Source organism: Rhinolophus sinicus, chromosome 1 (genome assembly GCF_057876585.1).
Source record: "Rhinolophus sinicus isolate RSI-liver-muscle chromosome 1, RSI-T2T, whole genome shotgun sequence".
Taxonomy (NCBI): domain Eukaryota; kingdom Metazoa; phylum Chordata; class Mammalia; order Chiroptera; family Rhinolophidae; genus Rhinolophus; species Rhinolophus sinicus.
In genome coordinates, this window is record NC_142501.1 from 183,538,182 (window position 1) to 183,558,107 (window position 19,926).

Below are 19,926 nucleotides of genomic sequence, written 5' to 3' on the forward strand. Positions count from 1 at the left end.
CTTCCTGCCATGACTTAACTCATAACTTTTTAGTGTAAGAGTAACTTACTGGTGTCACTAAAACACACATTCTGAGAGTTGTAATTTTCATGGAGAAATAAAAAAAAAATTGATATTCTCTTAAAATGTGGAGTATAATAGTATTATAATACTTCCTATCAATAGTATTATTTTTAGAGATCATTTATAATAAATTATATATAATGCAATAAAAATGTTGATGTAACGAAGAGCTGATTTAAGCATTAAGATTTGAGATCAAAATAGGACTTTGCTTTACATCATAATTTTTTTTGTGGTGCTACTTCTCTTTGATTCTTAAAGTTCTTGCTCTGAAGTAATTTAAATTTAAAGGATTAACATGTTAGGTTCGCTATATTTTAAGCACATCCAGAATTATCTTTTAATTCCAAGATAAGTGTCCATAAAGTCATACTAATGTATTATATATATTGTTGATAAATTCCAAACTGAAACTAGGATAACGGTACTTCCTTTAAACACAAAGCTTACATTATTGCCTATGCTTCACGTACCATTACCTTTACACAGCTGACTGATATCCTCAGGCAGAGTTAAATCAGCACATCTCAGAGAAGAAGAAAACAGACTGGCAGGTTTGATAAACGGAGTGTATAAAGGTGCCACTTCACTGAACACATTGTCCTGCATTAATTCATCTGGGGTTGGCCTTGACAAACACATTTGAAATACAGAGCACGAATGAAAGTCATTAAAAATGTCCTAGAATAATAACACAGATTCAAGTGGACAATTAAAAATATTAAATATCTCATTAGCAAGGAATATAATATAGCTCTCTTTGGCAGAGTCTAGGAGAGTTTCTATAACCATCAAGTGACTGTAAGTAGTAAGATGAATTTTTTCGCTCTGTTGTGCTTTTTGCACCTTATGATCTATCAAAATTATTACATATGAGCAGCTTCATTTTTTTTTTTTACTTTTAGCTTGACAACCACGTACCCATTTTACTAAATATCTTAAATAATAAAATTGAAAACTAATTATACCTCTTGGCTTTCTTCCTATTCTTTTAATTTAGTGTAGCATATTTACCCCAAACTATGCTTTTAGTATCATTGTCCTGTTCCTAACACGCATTGGTAAAGATGTTTGTCTAAGGACAGATTAGAACACATTATCTTCAAATATTATACATTTAAGGGAGTTCAGGGCCAACATATGGCTAACAGTGACATAATCAAATGAAAATAAATAATAAAACTCCTAAGAAATCCTTTTACAATCAACAATTGTTAGCTTACCTCACCACTTATTCAAGTTCTTTGCTAGAATACATATTGTCAAAAAACTTGTTTTCATTTCTATTCAATTCTTTGAGTCTGGGAGGAATATGTACATCCACTCCACAGTTGAGCTAAGTTTTTAATTGGAAGCTAGGAAATGAGTTAGTGACTTCTTTTGGTATATTCCAGTTTTCTCACTACGATTTACTTATTTTTTTCTTCTTTTATTAACATACGTTAAAGCTATTAGGTTGATGCAAAAGTAATTGTGGTTTTTACAATTATTTTTAACCTTTTAAACCGCAATTACTTTTGTACCAACCTAACGTAACTACCAGTTATGATACTGAGGTCAATTATATAGTACTATATATATATATATATATATATTCTTATTTAATCCTTTACTATTATAACTAACTAGGAAAAAAAATCAGCTACTTATATGTTAAAGATCTCAGTGTAATCCCAAACTGTTAATAATATTGACCTCTTGGAAGGGTGGAAGGTGAGGCACTTCTTCAAAAGATCTATCACATTTTCAGGTAGCTCCTGGTAAATAAAGAGAGAAAAAAGCTAAAGTGATCCATTTTAAAAATATGTTTTACTCAAATGATTGCTAATCTAGGGTGTTTTGATTTTTCAAAAAGTCTTTATTTGGACTTTATCCAAATTTATATTAGTGTTTCACTTTGTGAAAAAGAAATAAACACAGCTTTAACATAACCTGCTATTGGATTCCCAAAAGGGAAAATAAACAAATTTTCAATAACAGATTAATAACAAACCTTTATAATGTCCAGACAACCATGCTCTTCAGCCAGAACTATTATATTGTCATCTACACAGTCTATAAAACAGAAAAATTTTATGATTAATGCTCCTTTTTTAATTTATCAGACTAACTGGGTACTGAACTCTGATAATTTTTTTAAAATTGTGTAATGCAGTTTGGGAACTTCTAATATTAAAAAGCTTGTGACTTTTTAAACTTTCCTTATGTATTTTGATAAAAATAAATACTTTAAACACTAAATACTAATTGAATCACAGATACTGAAAGATAGCAGCTTAAATTTAAGTAAGATAAAGCAGCAATTCAAGGAGGTAGATTGGTACTCTATACATATATTACTCTTTAAAAAGACTGATTTTTTCAAGATTATTAATTTATTTTTATTATATACAATTAGGGGAATGTACACATATTTCTCTGAGGATTTAAAGTGCAAATAGTCCGTAGACCACATTTAGAAATCCCTGAGACTCTTCCACAGAGCTAGTATCAATCAATGTTATGCAATTTCATTTATAATTCATTATTAGTTAATATTAATTAATACTATTCTCTATATATTCTTACTTGCAAACCATATTCTCCTATACACCAATCTGTCATTCTCTTACATGAAGTGCTCTATCAGTGTTTTTCTGTCCTTTTTTACCACACATGCTTAATTTATTCCACTCTGAAGTAGATTACACAAATTTTTATAAATTTGAATTATAGATATTTGGATCTAACATACATGTAAAATATGTGAGCTTTTTATAAGGAAAAATAAAACATTCTTCCTCAGTCATAGTCAAACAAGTCATTAAACAGAAAGCTCAAAAGTTAAAATATATTGTCTGAAGGTAAACTGCTACAGAGAAGTATAATTTCACATTCTCATATTTTGATGTCACAAGTTTAGTTGGCTAGATCATGAAACTAATTTTATATCCATCCATGTTATTCCGTGGTGAATAAGGAAAGCTCCATTATAATACTTCAGAAGTCACTTAAGTTGTCCTATTAATGCTTACCACTGATCATGAGAAAATTGAAGAGTGAGGATATTTCAGTGTATTCACTATTTTAGACACATTCTTAGTGTGTATGATTACTAACAGTCACTAAAGATTATATTTATAGTTGAAAGATAAACTGTGTGACACTTACCCAAGGTAAGCAAGAATTTTAATCTTTCAGAAATATCCAAGCTCTGAAATAATTTTCTTCCCTAAATCAAATGGGAAAATAATTCAAGTTAACATTTGCATCTTTTTTCTAGGGAGATTTTTCCCCCCAGAGCTGAAAATGATTTTATCAGGTACTTCTACTTATTTTCAGAGGTTTTATAAGATTTTTTAAAGTTAGTTCCACTAAAGAGAAATTATTGGTGACGTAATGTTTTTTTTCAAATGTTGCATAATATTTCAATTTAAACATTTCATATATCTATGGATGATTACATTTTAGTTTGACACCAAACATTGCTACTTTTAAATAAATGACTCATTTTTTTCAATTATAGCTGACATTCAATATTATATTAGTTTCAAGAGTAGAGTATAGTAGTTAAGACATTCATATAACTTCCTAAATGATCTCCTGATAACTCCAGTACCCATCCAGCTCCACACATAGTTATTACCATATTATTGACTGTATTCCCTATGCTGTACTTTACATCCCTGTGACTATTTTGTAAGCATGTTAGTTTTAGACCCACATCCTTGAATGTCTAGAGGGATTCCAGGGTAGCAGGACTTATTTGATTAGCAGTCCAAGATTCTTTCTGGGAAAGATTCGTATTACCCTTTCATCTACCCAACTAACTCTTACTTACATATTATGATCCAGGCAATCTGTCATCTCTATTGAGAAACATTCCATGAACTCCTTCCTCCTCTCACAATGTCTCAGATAGCCATACTTTGTGCTCCCATAACACCTGGCTTATTTCTTTATTTTAAGACACGCATACTGTATTTTAATTGTTTCCTAATTAGTGGGCTTCAGATAGCTGGCTCCATGGAATGAAGTCTTGAATCAAACACTTATAACTTCAATGATTATGTGTTGAGCAACTATCGTATGTGCCAAATTTCATTTTCTACCACCATTTATATAATTTGGGCAAATTACTTAACCAATTTGAGCCTCACTTTACTCATGTACAAATGTGGAATATTAACTGTACATGCCACATAGGTTGCAGTGAGGGTTATTTAATGTATTAAAAAATGCTTAGCATTTTTTTGCACATAGAAAATGCTTCATAAATGTTGAATATTATGTTTCCCTTGTTATAAATTAAACTTATATGATCCTTCAAATAGACTTAGAATGAGAAAGCTTAAGAAGATAGGCCGGTCTTTATGTAGAGAAAAAGAGACTCTGATTTTTTTTTTTTAATAAAAAGAAAAGAAATAAACTTTCTCAAAGACTTAAGAAATTAGAACTACAGGTAAAGATGATTGAAAAAAGTTTCCCTTCTCTCTTCTCAATCTCTTACACTGTCATATTGTCTAAAAAATTACAATCTTCTAAAAGATCAATATATTAATCTTCTAAAAATTTTGATTTCAACAATACTTGTATCGTGCTTAAAATTTTAAATGGCCCCAATATTTTATATGACTAAATGTAAACTCAACTTAGTATTTAAAGTCTCCTAGGTTATGGCTTCAACACATCTTTTCAGTCTAAAGGCTTATTTACTATTTATCTCCCCTGTGGTGAACACAGCACACACATGCTGTAGTTAAATTTGATTACTTGCAATACAGTGAACACACTCTGCCTTTTCAGGCTTATAGGCTTTGAGTCAGGTTATTTCCCTACCAGTGATTTTTATTCATGTCTATCAAAATTCTATGTATCATTTCATTTTCACTCCTGAATGTCAATTTTGTGAGTTAAAGCATTCAAAATTCAAAATTACTTTCTCCCAGCACTTCATTGGCATTGTCCCACTGTTTTCTTGCTTCTACTCTGCTAAGAAGTTAAGTGCCAATCTAATTCTCATTCCTCCTAGGCAGTATATCTTTTCACTCTGAGAGCTTTTAAAATTTTCTCATTAACACTGATAAAGACATCAGCACTTCGTAAAGGCAATTTAGTGTTTTGGTTAAGAGTACAGCTTTGGATGCAAATTAATAGGTACAAATTTGCTCAACTACTTACTATTATGAAATAGATAGGTTGCTTAACCTCTCTGTACCTCAATTTCCTAATCAATTTCCTTAATTTCTTTGTTTTTGTAAACTAAAACAAAACTAATTAGATAAACTTCATAAGACTGGTGTGATAATTGATTGAGATAATAGGTGAAAACATATTAGAAAAATACCTGCCTCTTGATAAGTGCTCATTAAACGCTACCTATTGTTTTATTATTGGTTAGCTCTTAAAAGTTTAGAATAGGACTTGTAGATATTGGTTTTTGTTGTTGTTTGTTTTTTTTTCATTCCCTTTGCAAGGTAATTAGGGGGTTCTTTCAAACCATGGACTTTACTCTCTACTTCTGATATTACTGTAAGACAGGTAATAGAACATCTGAATCTATCTTCCCTGTCTTTTAAAATTTCTTTTATATGTTCAAATTCTTTATCTCTTTGTGTCATATTCTAGGAGAATTACTCAATTTCATCTTCTATGTTCAGTCTGTCCAGCTTACTATGATCTCTCTATTTACTTCTTTATTTCAGTAGTATATTTCTCTCTTAAAACTCTTAGCTGGTTGTTGTTCTTTTCAGTAAATATTATTGATTCATAGTTTCTATACTTGTTTCATGAATGGAATTGTTTCTTTTATCTCTTAAAGAACATGTATATTTTAAAGTCTTCTCAATGGTATAAATTCTTCTTTTGTTTATTTTTTATTGTAGAGTTCATCTTTAGATGTTTGGTGTTTTTTAGAAATGTACTCAGTTTTTAATTCATTTTTTAACACATCTTTTGGACAATGGAAACTTCTGGGTGGCAGAGTGGCTGTACTGACTTTCTGGTGATATGCCAAGAGCTTCCTAGCAAAATTGTCTTGGTAAAGCTTTTCACCTAGTTCCTTAGAATGTCTAGTGAACCCAAAGTTTGCTGTGTTAGTATTTTATACAAATCTAAGGGTTTGATGAGGGAGAGGGAAATTTAGGCTTATGTTCAATTTGCTATCCTTAAATGAGATTGTTTAAACTTTGAGTACCACTTAAAATATCATGAAGCCATGTGACGGAATTAATATTTCCTTTCTTGGTATTCCACAGCTCTCCGTTTATCTTCAAAGTTTATGGATCTGAATTAAATTATAAGTTCTTTCACAATGTGTTTATCCCTTGTTGCATTTGTCATGATGTTCTACATACATTTGTTGAATTGAATTACTCATATAAGACATACGCAGATCATTAGTAAAAAGTTGAGGTGTGGAGCCGGCCCGGTGGCTCAGGCAGTTGGAGCTCTATGCTCCTAACTCCAAAGGCTGCCGGTTCGATTCCCACATAGGCTAGTGGGCTCTCAACCACAAGGTTGCGGGTTCAACTCCTCGAGTCCCGCAAGGGATGGTGGGCAGTGCCCCCTGCAACTAAGATCGAACACAGCACCTTGCGCTGAGCTGCCACTGAGCTCCTGGATGGCTCAGTTGGTTGGAGAGCGTCCTCTCAACCACAAGGTTGCAGGTTCGATTCCTCGAGTCCCGCAAGGGATGGTGGGCTGCGCCCCCTGCAACTGGCACCTGGACCTGGAGCTGAGCTGCACTCTTCACGACTAAGACTGAAGGGACAACAACTTGAAGCTGAACTGCACCCTCCACAACTAAGATTGAAAGGACAACAACTTGACTTGGAAAAAAAGTCCTGGAAGTACACACTGTTCCCCAATAAAGTCCTGTTTCCCTTCCCCAATAAAATCTTAAAAAAAAAAAAAGTTTAGATATAGGTGATGGTAATAAAAAGGAAAAGCTCTATTCTTCACATTTACACTTAGGTATACTTCACATTCACATTCCAATATAATTTTTCATTTAGGCTATGATCATAAACAAAAATGAGATTTATTACCATTTCATACCAATGAAAAGTAAGATGGTCTAGACAAAGGATAGCAAAGAATAAAAAAATCTGGCATTTTCTATTAGAAAAAGCAGTGCCAATATGTAAACTACAAATGTTATTATGAATAGCTTATTAATCATAAAAGCTAACATTTATGAACTGTTCTCTTATAACACCCTGTATTAAGTACCTTACATAAATTATTTCATTTAATTTTTCCAACTACTTTACAATATAGACACTATTACCATTTATAGAAGTGGAACACAGGCCTTGAGAAGTTAGGCTAGCTACCCTAAGTCACAGTTATACTTTGCAGCATCAGAATTCAAACCCAGTTCTTTGTGACTACAGAAGCTTGTTTCTTAACTATTATGCTTTACTACCTCTGATGTTGAATTAATTCTTAAATACACAAAATGAGAAAAATAGTGTCAATTATTATTACCAATTCTTAGATATGGTAAAAATTAATGATTTAATAGGTTCAAAGTATTTTTAAAATACATTGGAAGACAGAAACAATAGATAAATTAAAATTTCTGCTACAAAGTAAAGTAGACAAATTTGAGAAATGCTATAAGAGGAGAGGAGAGCAAAGAAGACAGGGACCTGGGACTGGCAGGTATTTGGAGGTAGGCTCAACAGACTGTTAGTTGTCCCTCCAAAATTACTGTCATCTTGGACATGACAGATTGTTCGCTGTCCCTCCAATTCTACTCAACTTTTTTCTCAATATTTAGGTGTCCTGCTAAAGACTACATTTCATAATCTCTCTTTTACCTATATGTGGCCACATGAGTAAGTTGTCACCCAAGAAAAGTAGAGTTGATGATTGGAACTTTTCGATCATATTCTTAAAGACAGTTACCATGAACTCACGCTTCTCCTTTCCTTATGGCTAAAAAAAGGTGCTAAAGAGAGAATTCTGGAAACCAGATGTTGAGAATGGTGGAGCCATCCCTGGTAGCCTAGGTTTCTGCACGGCATTACGGAATAAAGCCCACACTACCTTCGCTGGGCAATTACATGTGGGAGAAAAAAAATCTATGTTCTTTAAGCTATTGAATTTTTAATTCCTTTGTTTTTAATAGCAGTTTGTCTTTACCTTAATAAATACAAGTATAGAAGGTATCTGGGGAAGGCCTCAAAAAGCCAACATACAAAATGAGTTTTATGGGAAACATAAGAGGAGAGGAGAAGGTATTTAAGACTACCACAGAAGGGCGCAACAGCATGAACATGTCAAAGAATGTAAGTTAATAATTAGTACAGTGTAAATGTTTTATACTTAATGTAAGTGCAAATATTTCTAGAGACATCAAAATGATATTTACACTTGGTAAAATTTACATTTATAATAAGTAAAAGTGTATACATTTCTAGAAATACCAAAATAATAGGCAAATTCTCAAACAGGATTTTTTTAAAAGTCCAACTGAGAACTGAGCTGTTTCTCTTCAGATCTAGTCAATTTGCAAAGCAAAATCTTATTATTACTAAGTAGTTTTCCTATCCAAAAATATTATTCTAGTAAACACACAATTTTATTTCTATTAGTTTAATATTTACTTATACATACCACACAAAGCTCAAATAAAATGATTCCAAGAGACCATACATCTGATTTGGGGCCAGAAGGCAATGGTTTTTCACTTGGCACATGATTAGTGGTTTTGAAAATTCCTTGTGCAATTACCTCAGGTGCCAAGTATGATGGATACCTATAATGATATGTTAGAAAGATAAATAATTACTATGAACTACAAAGGGGGTAAGAAGTAGTAGTGCATTTTATCTTAGAAAATATTACTTATTACTTTGAGTAGCAGGAATATCAAAATCTATAAAAATATATAAACTGAAAAGACTCTCTCATTTCTGTATTCCAGTCACTCACAGATACTTCTGTATATATAAACTTGACCACCCATCACCAGTGTCCCACAGGCAGCATACCGTTTGCATTACTCTGTACACCTTCTTTTCACTTAAAAGTATGTTTTAGAACTCATTTTATAGAAATAAGTATAGATTTGCCTAATTCTTTTTGAAAACTGCTAATAATTTTATTGTTTTGATGAACTTAATTTATTTGACCAAACTTCAATGAAGAACATTTTGGAAGTTCCATTCTTTCACTACTACAAACAATGCTGAAATTAACATGTTATAAACATTTCGTGTCCCACAAATTTATGTATAGATGACAAATTCCTAGATGTGGCACTACAAAGTCATAAGGTATATGCATTTTAAATTTTGATATATATATCTCCAAGTTGCCCTTTCAGGTGGCATCAATTTATATCCTCATAAGCAATACATGAGAGTGACTATTTCCCTGTATCTTCACCAATGTAAGTTTTTTGAAAATTGCTTTAGTAGATATTGAGTAAACACAAAAGAAAGACTATTAAATATGAATAAGGTATAAAGAATAACGTTTCAATGAATACCCATGTACCTACTGAGTAGTTTACATAAAGAACATCTTATTATCACTAAAGGTCTGTCTGTGCTTCTCCTTAATTGTGTCTCCCTGATATCCCCCCAAAGGAACAGACAGTTGGAATTTTTGTATTTATAACTTCCTTCTATTTCATTATAGTTTTATTGCCATGTGTTTGTATCCCTAAAAAGCAAACTGTTTAGTCAAACATATTTCTGAACTTTATGTTATTGGAGAGAATTCTTTTGTGATTTGCTTTTTTAAAATCAGCCATCACTTATTTGAAAGAATCATCCATATTGTTGCAGATAGCTGTAAGTCATTAATATTTACTTCTTTTCAGGAATATATCATATTCATTTATCCATTCTAATGTATTTAAGTTGTTTGGTATTTTTTATTTTATTAACAGTGTTGCTCAGAATACTACGTAGAAAGAAACAAAATCTGAAAAGAACCTAAACACTCCTGAAGAGAAATTAAAGGGTCTGTGTGTGTGTTGGGAGGGCTGGTCTTAGCAATCATCAGTAATTATTATATGATGTTACAGACTTATAATAGGATGATAATGTTCAATAATTGGAACAGGGCACAATTGCTTATCCTACAGCCACCTCTTCACACTATAACAGCCAATACTTCTTATTTACATGTCAAGTACAAGTCAATTAAATCAGAGCGTATAACTTAAATTAAAATGGGCAAATTAGGCTTTTTAATTCCTTTTCATTTTAATCCAATAATGAGGGTGATCTTAATATCTTCTTTTAATTTGTCCATGTATTTTTCTCATACACAAATTTGTATTATGTCATTTTACCCTAAGTTATCATACTGCTCTTCTAAATGAATGTGTGATATCTCTGGAAATGGTTGAAATCTACTGGGAAGAGCAATGGACTTGATATTTTTACTAATGTTCTAATTTCAGTTCTACTGCATGTTCTATATATCATTTGGGTTTCTTAATCTGTAAAATAATGCCGACCTCATAAAACTGTTGTAAATACTAGTGAATACACATACATTTAATAAAAGTGGAAAATGTGACACAAATGCAATGCTGTACTTTTATCATCACCATGATACATCCAGAAAGAAAACTGTTCATTTTTAATCCTGATTTCCAGCACATCTAACCCCCAAAAATGTTAGCATGAGTAGTAAAAAGTAAAGCAACACTATCGGTAAATTGTTACATCTAAAACTTCTGACTGGTGATCTCTAGAAACATAGAGGTAACCCTTGCTCCCAAAATTATAATGTCTTGTCCAATCAAGGACTGATTATGTTAATAAAAACAATAAGCCCTTGGATTGTTTTTCTAATGTAGATTATCTCCTTTTAACATGTGTCTCTTTTTTAGCAGAGCATTTTAACACTCAAAGAAAATTACCAGAACCTTGCTCTATGACTGGTGAGGTAAATATAAGTGACTTTCATCATCTGTTTGATGTTTTAACAAGGTATTAAGCTACTGGCCCGCTAAAATGAAATGTACAATTTCTAACTCTACAATATTTTGAAACAGATGTTAACATTTTACTTTGTTGTTCCTTAATATTTGTCTTTTGAATCAACTACAAGCTTCTTCTGGTGTAAATATTTTCTTTCATGCCTTAGCTGTTTGATCACTTTATTTTTCCTGGCTAATGTTTCACATTTTGCTCTTTGATACTTTCTGGTCAGACCCTTTGGGTCTAAGACTTCAAAGTAAGCCAAACCAAATGGCAACATAAGACCAATTCTATCCAAGCATTTTAAATTCAAACCTAGTTCTTCAAAAATGCTTGATGTGCTTTAAGAAAAATCACTTCCTTTCTTCTATTTATCACCAAAACCTAATGTACCTTTAAATAAAATGTAAAAATTAAAGTAATTCTTGTTTATATTATGTTTTCGGAGTTCTCTCTCATACAAATTGATTTAGATAAAATGAAGAAGCAGCAGCAATCACATGTACTACAGCTCCTTAAAAGCTATTTCAAAAGGCAATTATCACATATGATGAAGATATTAGAGCTTTACTATGAACTTATTTTAATTGTATTCAAAAGTTTTTTTGAATCAAATTGTATAGTCTATTTTTTTATATAAAATATTGTTTTAGTGGTTGTGAAAAAAACTGTTTATTGCCTAGGACCACAAGTTTTGGATATGCAAAACTTTAAGATTATGAATTTATCTACCTTAACAAACAGGACATCAAAACAAAAAAATTCCCATTAAACCATGAGCTTCTTAAACACAGGAACCACCTTATCTATTTTTGTATAGATAAGCAACCAGAAGAGAAGCTGTTCAATAAATGTTCTCTTAATAAATAAAGGAACCATCAGTTTTTCCTCTATATCTCTGAGACTATTTCTGTTTACTTTGCTCATTTATTCAGTTCTTTAGATTCCACATATAAATGAGATCATATGGTTTTTGTCTGGGAGGGAGGTGGGGATGAGGGAGAAGGTGAGGTGATTAGAAAGTACAAATCGGTAACCACAAGATTTCCACGGGATACGAAAGATAGTTTGGAGAATATAATCAGTAGTGTTGTAAAGATTTTGTGGGGTATTTGATGGGCACTTGTCTTATTAGGGAGACCACTTCATGGATGGTGTAGGTACCTGACCACTGCAGTATACCCCTGAAGCTGAAGCTGAATAATAATGAATGTCAACTATAATTTAATATATGTATATATGGTCATAGGATGTGGAGTACAGCGTAGGGAATAGTCAATGGTATTGTAACAGCTATATACGATATCAGAGGTGTAATAGATTTGGGGGTTATCACTTTGTGAGGGGTGTAAATGTCTATTACAGTGTTTTGTACACCTGACATTAATTTAAAACACACACACACACACACAAAATAGAGGAAGGAAGGGAGGAAGGAAGAAAGGAAAGAAGGAAAGACTTAAACAATTAAGACATTAGCTATGTCCTAACAAACAAAATATTTAGGTAAGAAACCTACAATCTAACTTACAAAGATAAAAGGATAATTTGTAAATGAGGCCTTTTTTAAACATCTAATTAAGTTTTTAAGCAATGTTCTACTACAGAAACACACTCCATGATTCCAAACCACAATTCTCAGTAATGGTGTGATAGAACTGATTTTAGAACAGCCCAAGCAGCAAAACACAAATGGATATTACTGAAAACAGCCACACAACAATTGAAATATCTGATTAAGGGCTCTAGATTAGATAATGGTATTGTATCAGTTTTAATTTCCTGGTTTTGATAATTGTTTTGTGGTTAAGTAAGATAATTCCTTACCTTAGGAAATACAACCTGGAGTATTTAGGGGTACAGGCCATTATATGCACTAATTACTTTTAAATGATTCAAAAATATATATTTATACACACATACATATACTCATATGTATGTATAAGAGAAATGAAAGAGATAAATGCTAACATTTGGGGAATCTGTGTGAAGGTTGTACAGGAATTCTTTGTGCTATTTTGTAATTTCTATGTATGTAAAATAATGTCAAAATTAAAAACTCAAAAATTAAAAGAATCATAATATTAAAATGTTTAAAAAGCAACTACACAATAAATATAACACAAAAATTTACATCAAAAGCATACATTTGAATACAGGATGAAAAACACTTTCATTCCTTTCTTGGAGGCCAATATAAACTGGATTTACATATCAGAAGTGAACAAATAAACCTCTCAAACACAGACGTTCAGGTATAGCATCCATCCCATTACCTCTGAAATCTACAGTGACTCAACTTGAGTCTTAATATACAGTTATAACTCAGAGAACAGGGAATAAAACTCAGAAACAAAGATAAATAATATGAGAGTGATTTTTCTCAGCCTTTTGAGGAACACCCAAAAATTAATTAGTAAGCAATATAAGGTGAACAAGAGCAATAATCTGTCAGTCTCTTTGCCAATTCAATGAAAGATCAACATCAGGGAACTTTTAGATGCTGGGAAAAAGTCATTGTCTACTATTTTAAAAGTATACAAAAAATGAAGGTATGTTAATAAAGAAAAGTTAGTTGTATGTCAAAAAGTAGTATCACTAACAATTAACAAAACATGCACTTTATCAAAAATTACAAAGTTTAAGACAGAACTCAGAAAAAAAAGAAAACATATAATCACCCAATTGGGAAATCAACATCATCTCCGTGGGCTGTCATGTGATAAAGTCCAAATTTAGCCAATTTAACATGTCCCTACAAAAATAAAGGAAAAAAAACCACTATGAAATATTTTAATGTTAATGGCAGGGAAATTATCATTGCACATTTTATAAGTAAAGAAACCATCACATACTCAGATACATTAAAATATATATAGATATATTAATTTACCATAATTTTGTTAACAACTATTTGCCAATGTCTGAAGTCCACTTTATACTTATGATAAATGCATATGTGCGTATACATATATATATGTATATGCCCACATATATGTATGTTTGTATATATATACATACACACATAAAAATTGTTTGCTGCTTATATTTTCCAAGCTTTCTGACAAAGGAGAAATAAAAAAAATTTTCCTTGAATCCTTGCTTAGAATATTTTGCCATAATATTCACAAAACATTTTTTTTTCAGGGAGTTGCAACCCCATTGATAATGTCATAATTTAATTCTGACGTAAGAGTTCTTAACTTTAAAAGATCAGTTCCCAAATCATCAAAATGTAACTAAATCTGTAGATGTCCAACAATTATGGATATTGAGAACAACCATAATTACCACAAAAGTGAGATTTTTCATAAAAGGTAAATGTAAATTTTATAAGTCTTAATGTTTTCCCTTTTTAGATGTTTAAGAGTAAAAAATTTAAGTTGATTTTAAAATTGGTTTTGTTTTCTTTTTCTCAGAAATTTATTTCTCAGCATTATAAAACATTTATATTTTAAAACAATTCAGACTGGTTAGATACTCTACTACCATTAATATGAAATTAATGAGCACCATATTGTCTTTTATGATTTTTAATATCTTAGGGTAACTGTACTAAAAGTCTGGAAGAATAAACCTACTAACAAAAAATAATTCCCCAGAAAATATTCCCTCAAAACCATTTTTGTATGTTTATGAAAAAGAATAAAATTATCATTATTCCTGAAAACATACCACCTTGAAAGGAAGTAGGTGTTAACAGCTGGGGAATAAAGAAGATAAGAAAATGAATGGGGAACAAAATAAGAGGAAAGAAGGAAGAAGAGAATAAAGAAGGGAAAAGACAATGCAGTTGTGCTATGAGACAAATATTCTCTACAAGTAGAGCAGCTTTCTTAAGATGAAAGCAGATTCAGAGAGGTGGATTAAGAAGCTACAATACATATCTTTTAGAAAATGAGTGAAAGAAAAAACAAAACATGATGTTATAAAATGACTGTTGGGGAAAAAAAGAATAATGCATGTAAAAAAATATGGATTTATATAATTAAAGATACTTGTTTTGTCCTAACAACCACAAGTATATTACTTTCGTAAAGTCTTTTCATTAAGAATATTCTTAAAACATATTCTTATCCTTTTATCCCTCTGATTAAGGGGCCTGCTTTCAGTAGCTTTCAACTTCAAATAACAAACAAATATTTAATGTGTTACTTGGCAATTACCTTTCGGTCCAAAAGGATATTATGAGGAGAGAGTGCCCGATGCACTATACCATGTTTGTTCATATATTGCAAGCCTTGGAGGATCTCAAACGCTATGCACAAAACTTTTGAAGAGCTTCAAAAAAAACACAAAATGTCACAGATCAATCACAAAGCCAATACAGAACCTATTTTAATAAATGAAATAAGGTTTTGTGACAAAATTCAGTATAGACAGTGTGCCAAAAAATGTATACACATTTTCAGAAAGGAAAAAACTATTAAAAAACTGTAATATTCAATATATATACCAATAACAAAAGATGAACACAAGTTACATTTGACTTCTGCAATTATAAGAGGTGTTCAAAGTGGTTACCATCAGTGTCCAGACACTGTTGGTTACGGCGAACTACTGCTTAAGCAACATTGACCAAAGTGTCCACTTGTACACATTTTTTTAGCACCCCCAGTATTTTTACTGTTCCTCTTTTATTCAGAGAAAATAGAGTCTATACATTTTCTAAAATACACACTTATACATATTTTAGGTTTTATGATTACAACAGATTTGATCAAACAAAGATTCTACAGTTTCCAAAAAGCTACTCTAATAGTATATTTGTTCTTTCCAGGACAAGAGTTTAATTTTGGTGGTATGCAACTGGCTATACGTTTGGCTTTACCAAATTATCAGGAAAGTTTTGGATATATGGCAGAACTAAGTCAATGAAAACCATTTATTTTGCTTAAGACAAAAATACCTACACCCCCTGAAAAATAGCTACATTTTATAGTAGATAGACATGATCTTACTTTCTATATCAATCCATAAAGCAACCTACGGTGATTTATGATTAATCAAACGTTTCTCTGTAACTCTATCCTATTCCCTCCAAGCTACCTTCCACAGGGCTGCCCCATTTCTTTCTTTCTCTTTCTCCCTCGTTCTCCCTCTCTCCATTTTTTATTTTTTAATCAAACATCATTCATGTAGGGAATTTGGAATAATACAACAGAAAAGTACAGGAGACTAATTCAAATCCAACTGCCTTCCCACCAATAATAACATTCTGGTATAGATTTTTTTCTACATATTTTTTGATATTTTAAATTAAGACATTTAAAAATTAAATTAATATTTGCAGGGGACCATTAAAAGTAATTTTTAAAAGACATACAAATAACAAGACAATACTGGATATAAAATGGAATTACTAAAAAAGTCCATTCAAAAGCAGGCAGAATAAAGGAAAAAAGAACAAAACAAATGGAACAACTAGAAAACAACTAACAGATTTTAATTCAGATGTATCAAGCATTATATTAAATATAAATTATGTAAACTCTCCAATTAAAAGATAAGGATTATCAGAATGGGTAAGAATTAAGACTCATTTACATTTAGGCTAAAAGAAATCCAAATGAAAAGATATAAATTAAAACTAAAAAGATGGGATAATAGATCACTAATTCTCATGGGCTTGGGTAGGGGGATGGGTTGACTACAAAGGAATAGGAGGAAGTTGTGCATAATGGAACTTCTGTTCTTGATTTTGATGATAGGTACATGACCACATTTGTGCAACTGACTTTCTGCAGGTTTGAACTGTATATCAAAAGGATAAACTTTAAGGTATATAAATTACACCTCAGTGAACCTGCTCTTTAAAAAAGTAGGCTGAATAACATTTTTTTTTTTTAAGTTGCAATATGACTCCCTCCTCTCCTGTCATCCTACTTGGCCTTTCCAGAGGTGACCACCATTAGCAGTTTCTGATTTCATTTATTCTGGTGGTTAGACTTTTATTTAACATAACTAACTTCACTATGCATAATGATATAACTAACATACTTTTACAAGTTTCCCATGTTCCTTTCCCAACTTCTGATTCTGTTTGTTATGTTATTTTTAAATTATCAAATTTTGTAAGTGAGGTAAAAGAAACCTGCACTTCTTTCTTGAAGGCTAAACAAATAAGTAAATACATAATATGACATATAATGATTAAGTGCTAAGGAGAAAAAGGAAGGAACAGAAGAGACAATTTGGGGTAGCAGTTGGCTATTATATAGTATATATAGTATGATCCAACAAGGCCTCACAGAGAAGGTAGTATTTGTGCAAACATCTAAAGGAAGTGAAAAAGACATGCAGCTCTCTGGAAATGTATGAGTCAGGTAAGTGAAGGGTGAGAATGCACAGCAGTTCAAAAGAGCACAATGAGGCCACTAGGAGATGAGGACAGAGAGGTATCAAGGTGCCAGATCTCGTAAGGTCACTTAGGCCACTGTAAAGCCTTTGGCTTTTACTCTGAGACACATGGGAAGTGACTGGTACATTGATGTCCTACAATTAGTAAATATTCACTGTAGAACTAAGCAGAGAAGAAAATATAAACCATAGCTCTCAAATGTCTCAGTGATCAGGATTTTCATGGACACAATAACTTTAACTATTCATGAATATTATTTTTTTATATCACATTCTATTGGTGTGTTTTTTATTTAGCTAGAATACATCCATGAGAAAGTTTTGCATGGCGTGAGGGGAATGAATAGGACATTTTTAAGTATGGCATGTCTTCAAATGTCTTATTCTTGCCCTTAAACTTGGAAAGAATTTCCCCATTGTCTTTGAATGCTCGTTATTAAGGGTGAAAAGTCTAATAACATCAGTCTGATTCTAATTTTGTTGTAGATACCATGTAATTCCTCTCTGGAGGCTTTCAGAATTGTTTTTTACTTATTTGTAGACATAAAATTTTAGCCTAGTATGTCTATCATGTGTGGGCATTTGTGCAAATAAGCATCAGCATTAACACAGAAACACAACTAAGTTGATTTGTTATGTCTTTCATTTTCTCCTTCTACTGTATCTTTTAGTTGGAACTCTTGGTGGACAGATGAAAATTGGATCTATTTTCTAGATCAACTTTCTGTTTTATTTTCTATGAACATGGTCTTTAGCCCTATGTATTCTATTATTTAATCTCCAGAATCTCTCTTCTGTTCTCTACTTGTTCCTTTTAACAGATCCGGTTCTTTGGTTATGGATATTATTCTTTGGAGTTTCTCTGAGGATAGGTATTAGAATTCTTTTAATTCAGGAAGTAAAAAAGTAAGTTATCTTCATTTCCTTTGGGTGTTTTTTTTTTTCCTCCCTTGGCTCTCTTTCAAACTATTTTTTTCCCCCTCAATTTTCTGGTAATCCCTGATTGGCAGTCACATTACTATTCATAAAGATGCTTATTGAAAATGACCTATAAACTATTCCTTTTGATCAAATAGTTTCTCCCATATTAAATAAAGTGCCACATACACAACAGCCAGTTTTAAGCAAACTGGAAATGTGTGAAACAAGAGCAATTTGGAATTAACAGTTTTTATTAACATTCTCAAAAAAAATGAATCAACCATGTAAAGGAAAATATTCCAAAGTTAAAAACAACTATAATTACATTGATAAACGTGGATATGAAAGAGTGCGAACCCTTTCCTTATTAAAAACAAAGAAAACTTTCCTTGAGGTTGATTAACGAATAAAATATAAGCACCCAGTTTTTTTTAGCTCATTTGGCTCTATGGTATGAATCAACTCTAAAGTAGTAATTTTTCTTGTCCTTGTTTTCTTGTGTTCTCTCTCTCTCTCTCTCTCTCTCTCTCTCTCTCTCTCTCTCTCTCTCTGTCTCTCTGTCTCTGACACACACACTTCACAAAAATCTTATAAGCTGATGTCATATTCAGTCGTGACACTAGAGGGCCTCAGTTGCACACTACTTCAATACAGAAGTTTTTCTTATGAAAATTAAAACCAAACTTTTAAAGCAATTTTTCCATCAAATCAGTTCTGGGATAGCTGAACACAGAAGATTACATGTTCTACTTTCTCTACTTGTTTTTGCTAATTGACTATAAGATATAATTGGAAGATATTTGCATGTCAAACAGCACATTTATGCTACTATCGAGCTAATGAGGATATACATTGCAATAATTTTTAAAACTTTAAACAGAAAGCTGAAGCTCATGACATACCTTTTCTTAACTATTATTTGAGATGATATATAAATTATCATTAATGGACTCATACTCTTCAATTCAAATCAGACAGTAAATCAGATGTGCTTTCTGCCTTTTTGTACTTTTAATGTTTAATTTTAAATTTTAGTTTAAAACACAAGGTATAAAGAGGGGAAAAGATGTTATTTTCTACAATGAGAACAAGGAATCGGTATTTGTGGAATTTTACATGCTTATTTGTTTTTAAAGCTGTACTTTTTTTTCTATTGGGGAAGGGGTACAGGACTTTATTGGGGAACAGTGTTTACTTCCAGGACTTTTTTCCAAGTCAAGTTGTTGTCCTTTCAATCTTAGTTGTGGAGGGCAAAGCTCAGCTCCAGGTTCAGTTGTCGTTGCTAGTTGCTAGTTGCTAGTTGCATGGAGCACAGCCCACCATCCCTTGTGGGAGTCGAACCAGCAACCTTGTGGTTGAGAGGATGCGCTCCAACCAACTGAGCCATCTGGGAGTTCAGCGGCAGCTCAGCTCAAGGTGCTGTGTTCAATCTTAGTTGCAGGGGACGCTGCCCACCATCCCTTGCGGGAGTCGAGGAATTGAACTGGCAACCTTGTGGTTGAGAGCCCACCGGCCCATGTAGGAATTGAACCGGCAGCCTTTGGAGTTAGGAGCATGGAGCTCTAACCGCCTGAGCCACCGGGCTGGCCCCTAAAGCTATATTGTTTAATACTGCAAAGAACTTGTATCATGAAATAATTTTAAGAATTAT

General features: G+C 32.1%; 1 protein-coding gene across 5 annotated transcripts in view; it reads right to left on the reverse strand.

The window, feature by feature from the left end:
• Positions 1-19,926, reverse strand: part of TBCK (TBC1 domain containing kinase) — a 179,130-nt gene that overhangs the window by 115,989 nt on the left and 43,215 nt on the right. For 4 of the 5 annotated variants that reach the window (XM_019738920.3, XM_019738921.3, XM_074322745.2 and 1 more), the window contains 7 exons: positions 15,161-15,275; positions 13,676-13,749; positions 8,668-8,809; positions 3,214-3,274; positions 2,057-2,118; positions 1,759-1,820; positions 537-691 (listed from right to left, as the gene is read on the reverse strand). In XM_019738920.3, the coding sequence (XP_019594479.3) occupies positions 537-691; positions 1,759-1,820; positions 2,057-2,118; positions 3,214-3,274; positions 8,668-8,809; positions 13,676-13,749; positions 15,161-15,275 (671 nt within the window). The remainder of the gene's footprint in view (positions 1-536; positions 692-1,758; positions 1,821-2,056; positions 2,119-3,213; positions 3,275-8,667; positions 8,810-13,675; positions 13,750-15,160; positions 15,276-19,926) is intronic. The other variant, XM_019738922.3, reaches the window with a different exon arrangement.